Source organism: Lissotriton helveticus, chromosome 11, assembly GCF_964261635.1.
Source record: "Lissotriton helveticus chromosome 11, aLisHel1.1, whole genome shotgun sequence".
Lineage (NCBI taxonomy): Eukaryota > Metazoa > Chordata > Amphibia > Caudata > Salamandridae > Lissotriton > Lissotriton helveticus.
In genome coordinates, this window is record NC_136072.1 from 729,486,115 (window position 1) to 729,501,777 (window position 15,663).

At 46.2% G+C, this 15,663-nt stretch overlaps 1 protein-coding gene across 3 annotated transcripts in view; it reads right to left on the reverse strand.

The window, feature by feature from the left end:
- Positions 1–15,663, reverse strand: part of EBF2 (EBF transcription factor 2) — a 215,674-nt gene that overhangs the window by 19,779 nt on the left and 180,232 nt on the right. For all 3 annotated transcript variants that reach the window (XM_078666609.1, XM_078666607.1, XM_078666608.1), the window contains exons 9-11: positions 14,590–14,720; positions 12,409–12,535; positions 2,842–2,930 (exon numbers count right to left, since the gene is read on the reverse strand). In XM_078666609.1, coding sequence (XP_078522735.1) covers positions 2,842–2,930; positions 12,409–12,535; positions 14,590–14,720 — 347 coding nt within the window. The remainder of the gene's footprint in view (positions 1–2,841; positions 2,931–12,408; positions 12,536–14,589; positions 14,721–15,663) is intronic.

Sequence of the window (15,663 nt, forward strand, 5' to 3'; positions counted from 1 at the left end):
GGGAGTGAGGCTTGGGTAAAGATGTATTTAATTTCACTTGGAATTTTTCAGGCCAGAATTTCTGGCTAGAAAAAGCAGGTCTGGTATTCCCATGCCTGCAAAAACTGGGAGGCCTAATTATGAACTATTTTGTGTCGCTCTTGCACCTCGAAACATGGAGCAAGAGTGACGCAAACCTTACATGTGATTTATGAAGCCATGCTAGCCGACTTTGCATGGCCCTGAGTGGCTCCCTAAATCTGGAGTAAGGCAAGGGAACTGAAATCGCTGCGATGCCTTACCCTGCCAAGGAGTTCCACTGGCTTTGAGTGGGTGTTCCCACACAACTTCCATGATTTTTAATGGATTCCCAGATTTACCAGAACTAGTAGACCTGGGAATGCACCAAAAAGATACACCTGCTCAGGTGAGGCGTAACCAGGAGAAATATTTGTATTTCTCGTTGTTACTTACTCTATGTATGCTGCATTTTGCAGAACAGATTGAAAGAGGAATATGCTACATAGGATTGTTTTTGTGCAGGAAGATATCCCTTCCTGCACAAAGACTATCTTGCCTACAACACAGGCCCCCCATAGTGCAAGGGTGCCTGCATTGGCGCTAGGCTGTCAAAAGGGTGCCAGTGCAGGGGGAAAGGCACTAATGGGCCATATTGCCTTAAATACGGCACATTCCTGCCCTTTCCATCACGCAGTGCAGCACAGCAAGGTGACTTGCTGTACTGCACTGTGTGACATTCTCGTAAATAGACTCCTAGGTGTGGAAAAACCTGGAAACTCAGAATCAGGTGTAGCGAAATTCCATGCGATAGTTTTGCTGTGGCTGACTCGTAAACAGGGTCTTAGAATCTTTTGAAGCACCAAATTCTCATAAAATTTCACCAATCTCTGTCAGCCTTCCAGGCAGTGCGCACGTGATTGACTGCCCCGGGTGTTTCAGTGGCACCGCACCGGCCTGCTAGGCAGCCCTCCCCTTACCCTAGAGAGGCTAGTCTGACTCGCGCCTCCTGTGTTGACCTCTGGCCAAGCTCGTGCAAGGGCCTGGCTCTTTCATCTTGCCGCCTGGGAGCTGTCCTCGGTGCTGAAAAGAACCAGCCCTATCTATCCCGGAATGAGGATGTGTGGAAGGGATTCTGACACAGACATACAGGAAGTGACAGTGCAGAAAAATACCAGTGAGTCTCGCGTAGCCAATACACCTCACTCGCTCGCGTCTATCAAAGCAGCTCCTGACCCCAGGCCCTTTGAGGTCTGTTCTACGCAGGAGTCGTTTTCTGGCGCTGTTGTAAGCAACCCTTTGAAAAGAGGTGAGCCGCTTTTCATCGCCCCCACCACTGCGTTCAATGAAAACCATAAGCCCACGTGACATGACCTCGTTACCCCTTCACTCACACCTTGCAAACTCTAGAGTCTAGACAATCATTGTCAGAGAATAACTAATTTACTTCGGGAAAAGTACAATATTTTAAAATAATGATAAATGGACCACACCGTAAATGATTACATGATGGTTACAGCGCTCCAACTTATTCACTCGAAAAATAACACAATAGATATAAGTCTCTTTTGTCTGTATGCCACTACTCGAGTAGTGCTTTGGAGTTTTGGGAAGATGACAGTATGTCCTCTGCGCAGTTGACAAATAAGATTTTATATTTCTTTCCAGGGAGAAAAGTGAAAGGACCCTTAAATGAATCTGTTACTTGTCTGTGTTAAAAAAATTCAAATCAAATTACGGATCCATTTTTAAGAATGCAGCCCTGTGTTTTAATTAAGGTCAGAGCTTAGGGTCCTTCTATTAATTGGTTGTAGGACCATCCTCTGTTACAGCCTTGTGACCTGTTAATTCCTAGTTGTATGCAGGTAGGGAGGGACTTTACCGAGGGCAACAGAAAGAGGCAGCTGGCAAGGGATGGGCCAACAAAACATGCAACATGTTCACATATCATACCCTTGCATCCAAGAAAGCAGAACCATGTCACTTTCAGTTAGTCTTTGTGAATAAATCTATTTTAATATTATTTCGAGGAGTGAAGTGACCTAATAGGGGAAGATGACAGGGGCTGCTCCTCCGTAATGGCAGAGGAGCGTCACCCCACTGGTTAGAGTCTGTCACACTGTCAAAGAAAAATAAAATGATATTAAAACAATACAATAATATCATTTTATTTTTCTGTGAGGGGCTGTGGCTGACAGTGCATGCGTGCGAGTCCGGGCCATGACAGGCAGGAGTGGTGGGCACTTTGAAGTATGCATATACGTTTTGCCAGCCCTCTTAGGCCGGCCAAACGGACATGCGCACTTCTTTTTCTCCAAACCAACTGTGTTAACAGCCGGGTTGCAGAAAAGCATCCAGCTCTGAGGCACTGTCTAAGTGGCAGACCAGGCAACTCAGAGCAATCCTGGCCGTGCTCTCGTAGCATGAGAACATCATCAGGCGTGCCGGTGTCTTCCCAGAAACTGCCGGGAGTGAAGCATCGAGGCGGCCGTCAGTGGCAGGGCAGCGAGGGGTACATTTTTATTTATATTTTATTTTTACCCTGAATCCCCCCGTACTTCTCCTTCCTGCCCCCCACTTTCCTTGCTTGGCATCCGCCAATGGAAAATGAGATATACCCAAGGCTAGTGTCTCTGGTCAGCAGGGGCGGAGCAGAGTCAGTCATGTGCCATGGGGAACTTGACATTTATATAACCCTTTCTCAGCCGTTTCTGTCTTTCAGTGGCCCTTGTGAGCCTCCTTCTCAGAACATCTATTGGCGTCAGGACAATCTCTTGATTCAACAAGTCTACAAGAAGACGAACTGTTAAGGTCACAGTAGGGTGACTGGCAGCTGGCACTCACCTTGGCTAACCTCTCTGGGTCGCCTGGATGCCTAGGGATGACCTTCTGCAGTCTCTGGAAACCATAGTCTATGGTGGGCTCATTGAGGGCTGAAAGAGAAGAAGACCTCCGATTAGAAATGAATGGAAGGAGCTGAACCACTGGAAAAGCAGTAGGACATCACACTTCAAATAAAGGTGGTACTGTCTAATGAGGTGAATACAAGCCAATCCTGGACACAGACAAGCTAGAGAAAATACATGTCTCTATCTTCAAGACAATAACACCCTTTTATTATCACATTTTATTTATAGGATTTTTCCTAAAATGCTTACATTCCTGCCAAAACACAGAAAAAAAAAATTAATTTGAAAATAACTGTAGTCAACTTGAATAGTTAAAAAAATAATGCATCTTTTTATAAAACAACACAGATTCGGGGTCTATCAATTTGCATATAAAGGCAGATCCCAAACCTCTCAAATTAGATAATGACCGGGTACATGAGTTGGTTTGTGCATGTAATAATTCCAATCAAACACATAACATATGAGCAGTTTCATGGCACAAAATTAGAAAAATCTATTTTTCATGGCTAGGCCCCAGAAGGCCGCAACACAGCAGGTACCAGGATCTGATTCAAGTGCAGAATCGTGAATATGTGCCTTGCTTCAAACATGTAGGCAAGAGTCCAAAGCTGGAACAGTTAACCCGAGATACCACAGACAGTTTCAGAATTTTTCGGGTAGGAATCACATCCAGTCTTATTTTTCAATAACGGTTTCAAAGCAAACCTCATAATACCTACAGGATTAATGTGTCCACCATTTTTCAGGTGTTTGAGCCTATACACTGAAAAAAACTCAAAATCAGAGATTCCTTCCCATCCTAGGATATTTGTCTGATTTGCAAATGAGCACGAATATACATTCCTGAGCACACAAAACATCTTTCTACCAATCTTTCAGCGTATAGAGAACTCCTTATTAATTTGACTGGGCTAGCAAGCCTAAGTTTCGAAGCAATTTTTCGAAGCGGTTCTTCAATCTCATCTAATTTTACTTGCTCTTTAGCCATCCTCATGAGAGCATGTTAAGTCAGCACTGGAAAGATTTTAACATTGTATGCCTTGATTATTTAACTAATGTATCTATTCTAAGACCTTCCAGACCATATCCTATCCAATCTTAGAGTTTAAGGTTTATTTCTCATAAGTGATGTCCCACGACGGGATTGTGATAGATATACACTAGTGCTCATGGTCACTTTCTAACCTAGTAACGAAAAAGAAATTATTTACAAATACAAAATGCTTTCACTAGTGTATGTCAAAAGGTTTCCAGCTAACATCCTGGCAAGGCCGGCATGGAGTGTCCTCTTATTTTTCCATTTAGACACTGCACATATTTATATCCATAAACAGTGCAATTGTCCAGCACTTTTGTTATTTAAGCCCACCCCAACAGGTAATAAAGCAGGGACATCTTACATCTCAGTACAGACCATCAAGAGAGAATCATTTTGTTTAAACCTACTCATTTTCGTAAATTTATAAATAAATCTCCTCCTTTGGCGATAATTGCATGCTCTAATTCCTCCTTGTTACATGCTAACATTATATAAAGTTTAATACAGAATGGCTAACTAACTTACGAGTCAATTGTTTCTATCCTAATTTCCCCAAGCGGTCACGCCCGTCCTTTCTGTATTCATTCGCCTCTATCTATGAACACTTGCGTCCCCATACTGCGACATTCGCTATTACCACTCTTTACAAAGACTTAATTTCCACTAAAACATATTTCTACTTTATAATTCTCAGAACAGACTATGGCAACACCTTACTCTTCAAAGCTCCCAAACTCTATTTAGCATCTTTGAAATCTCAAAAAACCAGGAAGGAATGAAACATTAGGGCAGGAGACTAAAACTTCCAATCTCGCTCTGCTGCGTCCAAATTTGTGCACTGAAGCTGCTTTTTCTGTCTGAAACTCTCTCGGACGTTGCCAAGAAAACCTCACATAATTTGATTAAAAACGTGAAAGTTTCCTTTTGAGGTTTTCACCTATGTTCGTGTTTTGCCTTACCCCCTCATGTGTCGCTCTTATTTTTTCTGCCTATCATGCTACCTTTATCCTTGTGCTCCTGGTTCGTGGGCTAGCACTTCTTTGTATTTCAAAATCCTGAATTCATGTTTGCTATTTCCAAAGTTCTCTGGCACACTTCAGTTAGTGATACAATATATAAAACTAATAAATAAACAAATATATTTAAATCACCACTAAGAATAATGCAGTCATCTAGAAAAGAGACCTTCAGTTCAGTTGATCAAAGTCAAAGTCAAAGTCAAAAAGCTTTATTTCGATAAAATGTCATTATCATAAAAGCAGTTTAAAAGTAATAATAAAATTAATGATACATGTCCAGTTGATAACAAGAAGTACAGCATTTACTAGAATAAATATTGTTTAAGAAAAAATTAAACAGAGTATTTAAGCTTTCTGGCTCGAATAGCCCAAGCCCAAAATAGAAATTTTGCTAGGGCACAAGCATAGGGTACATAACTATCCGAAACAAGTATCCTGGTTGCCTCAACATGGCTCCTAGTTCCAAGTTGCCGACACAAGTTCTTCAGCCACACCCTTCTTGGATTGGCATATTCCTTGCAGACAAATAAAAAATGAGCTAATGTCTCTGGGTGGGCTGAACATGATGGACACAGGTCAGTTTTGTCTGTACAGGATTTCCATGTTTTGGTAAAAGTGTTCAGTAGAAGAGTACCCGTTCTGAATTTAAAATACAAAGACCGGGCAAAAGGTTTCCCGATTGTGTCTAGATAGGGTTCTCGCCTGGGACAATCTTTAAACATCAAAAAATCCTCTGTGAGTCTGCCAATGGATGGACTAGAATGCCTTTGGGAGCAAGCCCAATCCCGAAAGAGGTTTTTAAGAACTTGTTTTGGAGGAGAGGTTCTGCTGGACCAAGAGTCTGATAGGCCCAAATTTGACAATAGATTTTTCATATCAGTTAACCATTTGACTCTGGCCCAGTGTGGTGACTCCATTATTTCTTCCAAACTTCTGGCGTAGGCACTAAGTTCCTCTACCCGCCAAATGCGGGCCCATAATAGGAGAGGGCGAAATTTCGCAATTTCGCCGATCTGGGTACAGCCAAGGTCCATAAATAAGGGCAAAAGGGGGGTACTTTGAGGGAGGGACATTATTTGCCTACAGAATTTATTCTCAGATTTTTGCAGTGCTTGAGAAGATGCGAAGCCCCAAAGTTCAGCTCCATAAAGCGCAGAGCTGACACCTTTGGCGGCATAGATCTCTAGGACTGTTCCTATTGGTTTGAACGAACTGGAACGTTGCTCCCTTAATAGGGCACCTGTGATCCTTTTATGATTCAGCAGCATCTTATCTAGATGGGGAGTCCAATCCATTTTGTCAGAAATGCGTATCCCTAAATAATCAAATTCTTTCACCCTTTCCAGGGATTCGGTGTTTAAAGTAGGGGGGCGCACTTTCTGTTTAGGGGGATTAAGGACGAGGTATTTTGTTTTATTGGTGTTTATGACCAAGCCTCGATCGGTACAAAAGGATTGGAAGTTATCCAAGAGTTTCTGTAGTCCCATAGGGGTTTTGGAGATTAGGAGCGTGTCGTCCGCGAAGAGGAGGGTCGGTATACGTACCCCCCCCAGGGATGGTTCGTCAGATGGAGATTTAAGTAAGTGCTCCACCACCCCATTAATGTACAGGGAGAAAAGGGTGGGAGCCAGAACACATCCCTGGCGGACCCCTCTCTTGACCGGAATACAGCCTGTTTTCTCCCCTCCGGAACCCCACCTGATTTGGGCAAAGCTGTCTTGATGGAGCCTAACTAATAGGGACAATAAGTACTGTGGGAGCCCCATGTTGGCCAGAACCCTCCATAGCGAGTCCCTGGGAACGAGGTCAAAGGCAGTCTTTAAATCGATAAACGCGAGATAAAGACTGCCCTTACCTATCACTACCACCTTCCAGTGGATCATCATAAGCCTAAAGGCCTGCTCTATCGTTCCAGTGCCTACTCTAAAGCCGGCCTGAAAATCGGTAAGTATTTTGTTTTCATCCACCCAGTTGAGTATCCTGAGTAGAATGACTTTACCGACAACTTTTTGGCTTACATCCAGTAAGCTAATCGGCCTATAGTTGGACGGATCATCCCTAGGGCCTTTCTTGTGGATGGGAACCACCTCTGCCCCCTTCCAAGAGACAGGAATGGGGGCACCCCTACAGATGGCAAGGAGGAGGGAGTGGATTAATTTACCCCAATTAGCACCATCAGCTTTTAGCAGATCCCCAGGGATGCCATCTGGTCCTGCAGCTTTTTGTGGAATGATGGCGTTAATAGCATATTCTACTTCCTTCAGTGTAAAATCGGGATCGCCAGGGAAAAGGGAGTAGTCAACATGAGGAGAGGAATGGACAGACCCTCTTCCATTCATATCGTCATGGCAGGAATACAGTTTGGAAAAATGAACCTCCCATACCTGACCCGGAATATTGCAGGTTACGAGGTCAATATCCGGTCTGTTTCGCGCCCTTATGGTGTCCCAGAAGGATTTAGAGTCTTTTTTCGTGCTGGCTTCCTTAAGGGTTAGCCAATAGTTATCCTCCCACTCCCTTTTTGCTACCAGTAAAGCCTTTTTATGGTCTCTTCTGGCAATTTGGATTAGAGGGAGAGACTTCCCTTTAACTGCCTCTATTAAGCGTGATTTGGCCTTCCTGCAATTTGCCGAATACCAATCATGTGTGCCTTTTGGTTTAGGTTTCTGTTTCCCCACTGGCAATTGTACCCAAAAGAGGTCCCCAATAGTTTTTATAGCAGCTTCAAAAACAGCGGTGACCTTGTCTGCTGCTATGGTCAGATTAATAGAGCCAATTTCAGCTTGCATGCCCTTAACCACTTCGTCTATTGTGGATAGTTTGTCGGTATTGCACATAAACTTACTCCACTTTAGACGCCTGCCACAAGTAGCGACAGTAATCCCCTGTGGGCGGCCAAGAGAGACTGGCAGTGCTTCAATGTTCCAAGGATTTTTTAAGGATAAGGAGAGTGGGTTATGGTCGCTCTCTACGGTATTGGTAATAACCATATCGTTAACATAACTCCAGAGGGCCCTATCCAGCAGGATATAGTCAATCCGAGTGCATTGGCCAACCCTGTTGAATGTGGGCGCACCCTGGAGATCAGATCGAGTGCGACCATTAGCAGCTCTTAATCCAAACTCCAATGTAAATGCATTGAGATGGATTGCACTGCGAGTCCAGCGCTTAATGGGTGGAATAGAGAGAATAGGGATACCCCATCTGCTGTCCTCTTCTCCTAAATCTGGAATTCCTTCTAAGGGGAGTGGTTCATATGTACAATTAAAATCCCCTGCTATTAGGATATGTCCACAACCACTCTGCTCTCCCAGCTGAACCTCAAGCTCCTTCATTGTGGGTGAAATACACCCATTTTTTGTTCCCCTAATATAAACATTGTAAAGGTCAACGGTTATACTTCCCCGTAGACCCAATAGGGAGACACCAAGAATATCCGGAGTTCCTGCCTTCTTAGTAGTTATTCTGCAATTAAGCAGGATACTTATCCAGATAATAAGCCCCCCCGATGGCCGTCCCTTCCCCGCCTTGGTTTTTACTGCTGGTACAAAAAGAGTGACAAACCCCACCCTATGCAGTGGCTCGATAGCCCATGTCTCTTGAAATATGCAGATATTGTGGGCATCAACCAAGGCATTCCACTCCGGGAGGCCCAGCTTCCTTGAAATCCCAGCAAGGTTCCAGCTAAGGATTTTTAACTCGCCATGCGCTGGATTTCCGGCAGGAACCGCAATACATCGAGGGTTAGATAAATCTGCACTGTCCCTAACTGATATAGGTGATGACACCTCTAAGTTTGTAGGGAGAAATGTACCCAACGATGCATCCTTTTTTCCCTCATTTACATGAGGGAGGTTAATGACTAAACCTCCCTCAAAAGAAAGTCAATCAACCTCATCCAATACACAGTACCTATTGGGATGGGCAAACTGTGTATAGGAGGGGTTAAAGGACGGGGATGGAGACGGGTCCTGCCATGGCTGTTGCCAATAATGATTGGCAATGGATGGTTGCTGGGGAAGTTGCTGCCACTGCTCAGTGGAATGGAAAAAGGGCGGTACAGAGGGGAGAGGTTGCTGCCACTGGGGACCAGCATGGTACGGGACAAAGGGTGGAAAGTTAAACGGCTGTCGCCCGTGGTTAGGGACATATTGAGGGGGACGTGCAAGCCCTTGATTAATTGGATTAGCTGGCCGATGGAAATTGGGTTTTGTCAAGTGGGGAAGGAAGTGAGATAAGGGGAGTGGTTTGATCTGGGTGGCAGGACCACTATTAGGTGATTTACAAATAAAGGTCGCAGCCCCCACATCCCTAAAATTAACAGTAATTACATCCCCTGGTATTGTTTTCTTACTCCTACCCACCCAATCACCTCTCCGTACAGTTAGAATCTCCCCACTCATACTACTAGGCAAGGGTTTATGAATTTGGAGCCACTGAGCACATTTATTTCTTAACTCCACATAAGTCTCTTTAGCTCCTTCCTTCAGAGGGGGGACAGCAGTTAACACAACCACAAAAGGAGAAACTTCTGGTGGCAGGTTAATAGACTTGAAGCGAGGCTGCCTTGGTTTAGGGGCTTCAGAGTTATCTGTGGGGTCAGAGGCTAGAGTATTCGTAGGTTTACTATTGGGAACCGTAGTTTGGGAGGTGTTAGATTTAGTACCAACGGCTAATTGCTGCACAGATGAAGAGTTGCTCACCGCTTTTGCATTGGAAATAAGTGGCGGTTGAGCAGGGTTAATCCCTAGGTGGGGAGAGTATGATACAGCTTGGTCCTTAGGAGGTGGAAGGATTTTCGCTTTATCAGTTATGGGCTTAGTGACCCTGGCTGACTGTTGGGAATTAGATGGCGGTTCTCTATACCCCTGTTGCTGAACAGGCCCAAGCTCATTAATTTTATTGGGCCATTTGGTATTAATGAGCGATGTTAACCTATCAAGTTTAGAAATCAAGGGTTTAATATGGGCCGCTATTGTAGCTTCAAGATCATGCTTAAGGTCCGTGACCATATTATCAACCCAGCATGGGATGCCTGGCGCTGTATGTGGGATAGGTGTTACCAAATTGTGATTACTAATTTTGGCTTTATCCTTCTCCTTAGGTTTGGACTCCTTATTTACAGATTTGTTTACCACTTTTATGGGAATAAGATCAGCCTTTCCCCTGGGATCGCTAGGCACATGAGGGGTCGACTTGGCAGCTAGATCGTCCATGCTCGGCTCCACCTCTCCAGGAGACTGACAGGCTTCTAGATCTGGGGTCGCCTCCAAATCCACAAAGGACGGGTCCGACTCCGAGCAGGAAACTGACAGGTCGACAGCACTCGGTACTGTGATAGTGCCTATAGTGGTCAAGGGCAAGGAGCAATTGTTGGAAGCTTGCTGAAGAGGTGAATTTGCGTTAGCAAGAGAACCCAGGGAAGAACGCTTGGCATTCATTAGGTCAAGGGAGACTCTTTTCTCTAGAAGTACAATGCTCTTGTCAATTGTCTCATTTACCCGAGAAATAAAAAGGTCAATGGGACCAGTCACTAGCGCTACCTCCGTAGCTTTTTTGGTGCAGCTTCTTGTTTTATGCCGCATGATTGACTTTGAAGATGAAAAATGCTATACCAGATATTGAATGGCAGTAGCCTCGAAGAAGATTGGATGGCAGCCGGCCTACCTGGATGGTGGTTTCAGGGCGATGAGACAGGGATTCAGGGCCTGGGCCGTCCTCTGCCGTCCTTGAACGGCCTTAAACGGCCCGCTCTTTGCCCGGTCTTTGCCCCGTGCTCCGCCCCGCGCGCGTCCCGCGTCGCGGTAGAGCTGAGGCCAGCAAAGAAGGAGGAGGCTAGGGGCGTGGCCGCCGGGGGAAGAGGCAGCAGCTGTGTGCAGCTGAGGCTGCTGGACCTCGCAGTCCCCCGGTAGGCTCCACGCACAATCTGCTGAATTTAGCCTCAACCTGGGAGCGCGTTGCTCTCCACCGACTGTGGAGCCGCTCACACCAGGGAGGACGGGGCAAGAAGGCGGTGAGCGGCACCCGCGGAGCGGGTGTCGCGAACAGTTGCAGGGAATGCAGGAAATGCAGGGAAGCACACAGCACGAGTCTGGCTCCTCACGGATGGCAGGTAAGAATCCCAGGAAGCGCCAGTCAGCCAGAAAACCCAGGCGGTGTTAAATGCGGAGGCTGGGGGCGTGGCCGCCGGGGGAAGAGGCAGCAGCTGTGTGCAGCTGAGGCTGCTGGACCTCGCAGTCCCCCGGTAGGCTACACGCACAATCTGCTGAATTTAGCCTCAACCTGGGAGCGCGTTGCTCTCCACCGACTGTGGAGCCGCTCACACCAGGGAGGACGGGGCAAGAAGGCGGTGAGCGGCACCCACGGAGCGGGTGTCGCGAACAGTTGCAGGGAATGCAGGAAATGCAGGGAAGCACACAGCACGAGTCTGGCTCCTCACGGATGGCAGGTAAGAATCCCAGGAAGCGCCAGTCAGCCAGAAAACCCAGGCGGTGTTAAATGCGGAGGCTGGGGGCGTGGCCGCCGGGGGAAGAGGCAGCAGCTGTGTGCAGCTGAGGCTGCTGGACCTCGCAGTCCCCCGGTAGGCTCCACGCACAATCTGCTGAATTTAGCCTCAACCTGGGAGCGCGTTGCTCTCCACCGACTGTGGAGCCGCTCACACCAGGGAGGACGGGGCAAGAAGGCGGTGAGCGGCACCCGCGGAGCGGGTGTCGCGAACAGTTGCAGGGAATGCAGGAAATGCAGGGAAGCACACAGCACGAGTCTGGCTCCTCACGGATGGCAGGTAAGAATCCCAGGAAGCGCCAGTCAGCCAGAAAACCCAGGCGGTGTTAAATGCGGAGGCTGGGGGCGTGGCCGCCGGGGGAAGAGGCAGCAGCTGTGTGCAGCTGAGGCTGCTGGACCTCGCAGTCCCCCGGTAGGCTACACGCACAATCTGCTGAATTTAGCCTCAACCTGGGAGCGCGTTGCTCTCCACCGACTGTGGAGCCGCTCACACCAGGGAGGACGGGGCAAGAAGGCGGTGAGCGGCACCCACGGAGCGGGTGTCGCGAACAGTTGCAGGGAATGCAGGAAATGCAGGGAAGCACACAGCACGAGTCTGGCTCCTCACGGATGGCAGGTAAGAATCCCAGGAAGCGTTCAGTTGATCATATCCACCCGATTAATCTGCTCTAAATCCAAACTGTAACCAGGTGTAGTAACACCACTCTCATCAGGCCCACCAAGGACTGAAGCCGCAGAGCTTTTCCAATGCGTAACTGACTAATTTTCAGGACAAGGAGGTGGCACACAATCTAGCCGGTGAGTTATTGACTTCCTCGTTGAGAGTTCAGAACCCTTACCTGCATCTTGCCCCATGATTACACTGCTACCTGATCAGGTGTCATCCACTACCCCATGAGCCTCACCCCAACATTGCAGGATGGCAGTGTCCACCTACCTGTGTAGATGAATCTCCCAGGCGCTCCTTTGCAGAACTGCTTGGATTTGTACGACAGTGTGACTTCCACCACGCCTGGAATGTGTCGAGGAGGAGTCTGGACCCGGATTGCATGGGGCGTTATAAGCTGGGAAGCGCAGGAAAGAGAAACTGTGTCATGATTTCTTCCTTTATTTATAATTTCTGGATATTGCCAATTCACCCACATTCAACAAGACTTAAGGCAGTACCTAAGCAGGTCCCCCAACAAATGCTATGGCTGGTGACGGATAACATTTAATCACCACAACTGTTAAGCATGCACTAGATTTGCATTGGCGGCTGTTGGGTAACCTGGATCAAGGAGGCTCACAGCAGACAGGCCTTAACAAAAATCTAGAGATTCCTCACCGCCCCAGCCCAACCTGGCTTTCAGATTCACTAAATCTCTTGGTTTAGCGCTAGGCCTGTCCTCCATTGAGACCTTTGTTTCAGGCTCCATTGCAGCAAAGCACTCTCTACATTTTTCTCTCAAGATTCATTTTTTAGTCAATAATTAGTAGCACTGTGCATAACAGATTTGGTTTTGAGTTACGTTTCTCTCAGGAGAAAAGCTGCCAAGGTAAGTGCTGCCCAGTTGGGAAGACGTGGTCCCAAGTCACTTCACCATTCTAGCGACAACAACAGACAAACTAGTGCTTAACACTCATTTTGAGCATCTCTTACAGCTGGAGTTTTAAATAGTTGAGCAGTCTTAGGGTGACACTAGTCAACTGTGTGATTGCAGCAAGGCAGAAATCGAATGAGCTATCTTAACAGGGCATTAATCTACTGAGAAATTAGCAATGGGGAATTAGTCAACTGAGCCTTGTCAGTGTGTATATAGCCCAACTGAGCTATTTTGCATAACAAATTAAAGTGCAGATTCAGTCAACTGAGAGCTACCTCAATGGTGCATTAGTTGGTATTCAGACTCTACTATGGTACTAGTCAGCTAAGCTATCTCAATAGGGGTACTGGTCAACTTCGTTGGATATCATGCAATGAAGTAATCTCAAAGGGTCATTAGTCAATGAACCAATGTTAAAAGGGAGTGGGTTGACTGCGCGCTTAAGCTGAGTTGTTTCAATGTGGCTATAGCCATTATAGTAAGGTAGGCAATAGTCAACTGAGCCATTCCAATGAGGGATCTAGTCAATTAAATACTACACTAGGAAGCTAAGCAGTCTTAAAGGGGATTAGCTAGTAATTTAAAATAGGCATTACACAAGTGAGCGCTCATAAAGGTGTGTTAGTCAGCTAAGCCATCTCAATGTGGCATTAGTCCAATGGAACCTCGGATACCTTAGTTATCTCTGTAAGGTCTTAGTAGATCTATGACAATCATCAGCTAAACCATTTCGATGGGCATTAATCGACTTAACCTTCTGAAAAAATTATTAGCCACCACAGCTGTCTTCATGAGGCATAATTCGACTTAGGCAGCTCAATGGATTACTGCTTAAAAGTGCTAAGGAAACTGAACATCATCAGTAGGGTATTAACCGCCTTATCCATCTGAATGACGGCAGAGGTCAACTCGGTTATCAGAATAGTGTACTCAATTGAACTACCTAGTGAACAGCTCTCAAATAGAATAATGTATCCCAGTGGTAGAGTTTCATTCCAACTCGGTGGAAGAGTTGCACAAAAAGAATTAACTACTTAAATAAACTCTCAGTGCCCTATTAACTACCTGAGCTACGCTGAATAAGGTTTTCGCCATCTGATCACTATCAACGAGGCAATATCCTACCGAGGTTTCTCAGTGTTGCGTTAGATGTAGTTTTTTTTCCATGAGTCAAACAATCACTTAACCATTAGCATAGAAATATACACTTTGAATCAAGAAAACATTAACACAATAAAAAAATGACGGTTCGATAATATTGGAGCTTGGGTTTCTTAAATGCAAGAAAGCTCCGCGAGTAACAGCAATAACGTGCTAGCCATCTCAGCTAGTAAAGACGTGCATCAGGCTAATTGTCTTGCTTAACAAGATATCTCAAACATAACCGTGCTACATCAAATATTCTTTAAATGGACAACCGGGCTTTTTTAGGGCAGTACATGGAGTTCAAGTTGAATAGCACAGCTTGTGTTCATTCACCCTCACAGCAGCAGCAGGCAGAGAGCAGCAGAATAAAACAAGCAGAGGCCTACCTCGCTCCACACCAGCATGGTCCCAAACACAACCTGCAGGCCATCGAAGAAGTTGTCCCCGATTATGATGACCATGGCTCCGCCCGTTGTCCAGCCCTCGCTGGGGCTGATGGCTTTGATGCAGGGGGTGGCTGCAGAAAGGCGGGAAAAGAATCAGGAATTAAATGCAATGTAGCTCTAGGCGACTCCTTTTCAACATTTTGACCCTCCAGCTCGTCCGACCTTGAAAAGTACTCCAGAAAATCAGAATTAACTTTTGGCTCCAAGTTCTCTTAATTGCTTGCCTTTCCTTCCCTGGCACCCAGCATCATTCAGGCCGCGAGAGACCCACAACAGTGCAAGGTAGTGTGGGAGCCTAATGGAGCCTGCAGAAAGTGTTTTGAAAACTTTGTCATTAAGGTATTTTGGTTAGTCAATCGCTCAGCATGGTACAGGAAACAAGCTGCTCTGGCAGGGCCTTCCTCGGCGACCTCATTATTAAATAGATACTAATGGGTTTGCTTTTATTTAACGCTTCCCCCCAAAAAGTGATTAGGATTTTTTTTCTTTTTTCTGATGGATTTGGTTAACCGTGCGACAAGTCTTTTCTTCCATATGTGCAGGGCTCTGGACTTCACATCACACCAGGAACCCAATGTGGTTTTGCAGGCCTCTCCAAAGCCAATCCATCAAGCAGTGCAGGATGCTGACAGGGTCAGAGTTGGAGGAGAACTTTGGCGGGGCTCCAAAAACATGCGCCTACTTTGAGCAGCCAGTCAATCACATCCAATCAGTCCAGGGAAAAGGGGAAGGGAGAAAAGCTGGACCGCCTCGCAGGAGCGCAGAATCTTGGGATTTTCTTCCCTTCGCTTTTTCGCTGCCCGCTGGGGGAAATTAACACGGCTGCAAATTCTTTACAGATTCAATCATTTTATTCCAGTTCATTAATTCTTCTTTGGGTTGATACAGGCCAAGCACAGGAAAAAGAAAAAAATGAGAGGGCAGGGTAACAAGATCTCATAATGTAATAAAAGCCTGGCCTATGTGTATCAGCGTTAAGAGGTCTTTGGCGTACATTTGTTTGGGAGGCGCGGC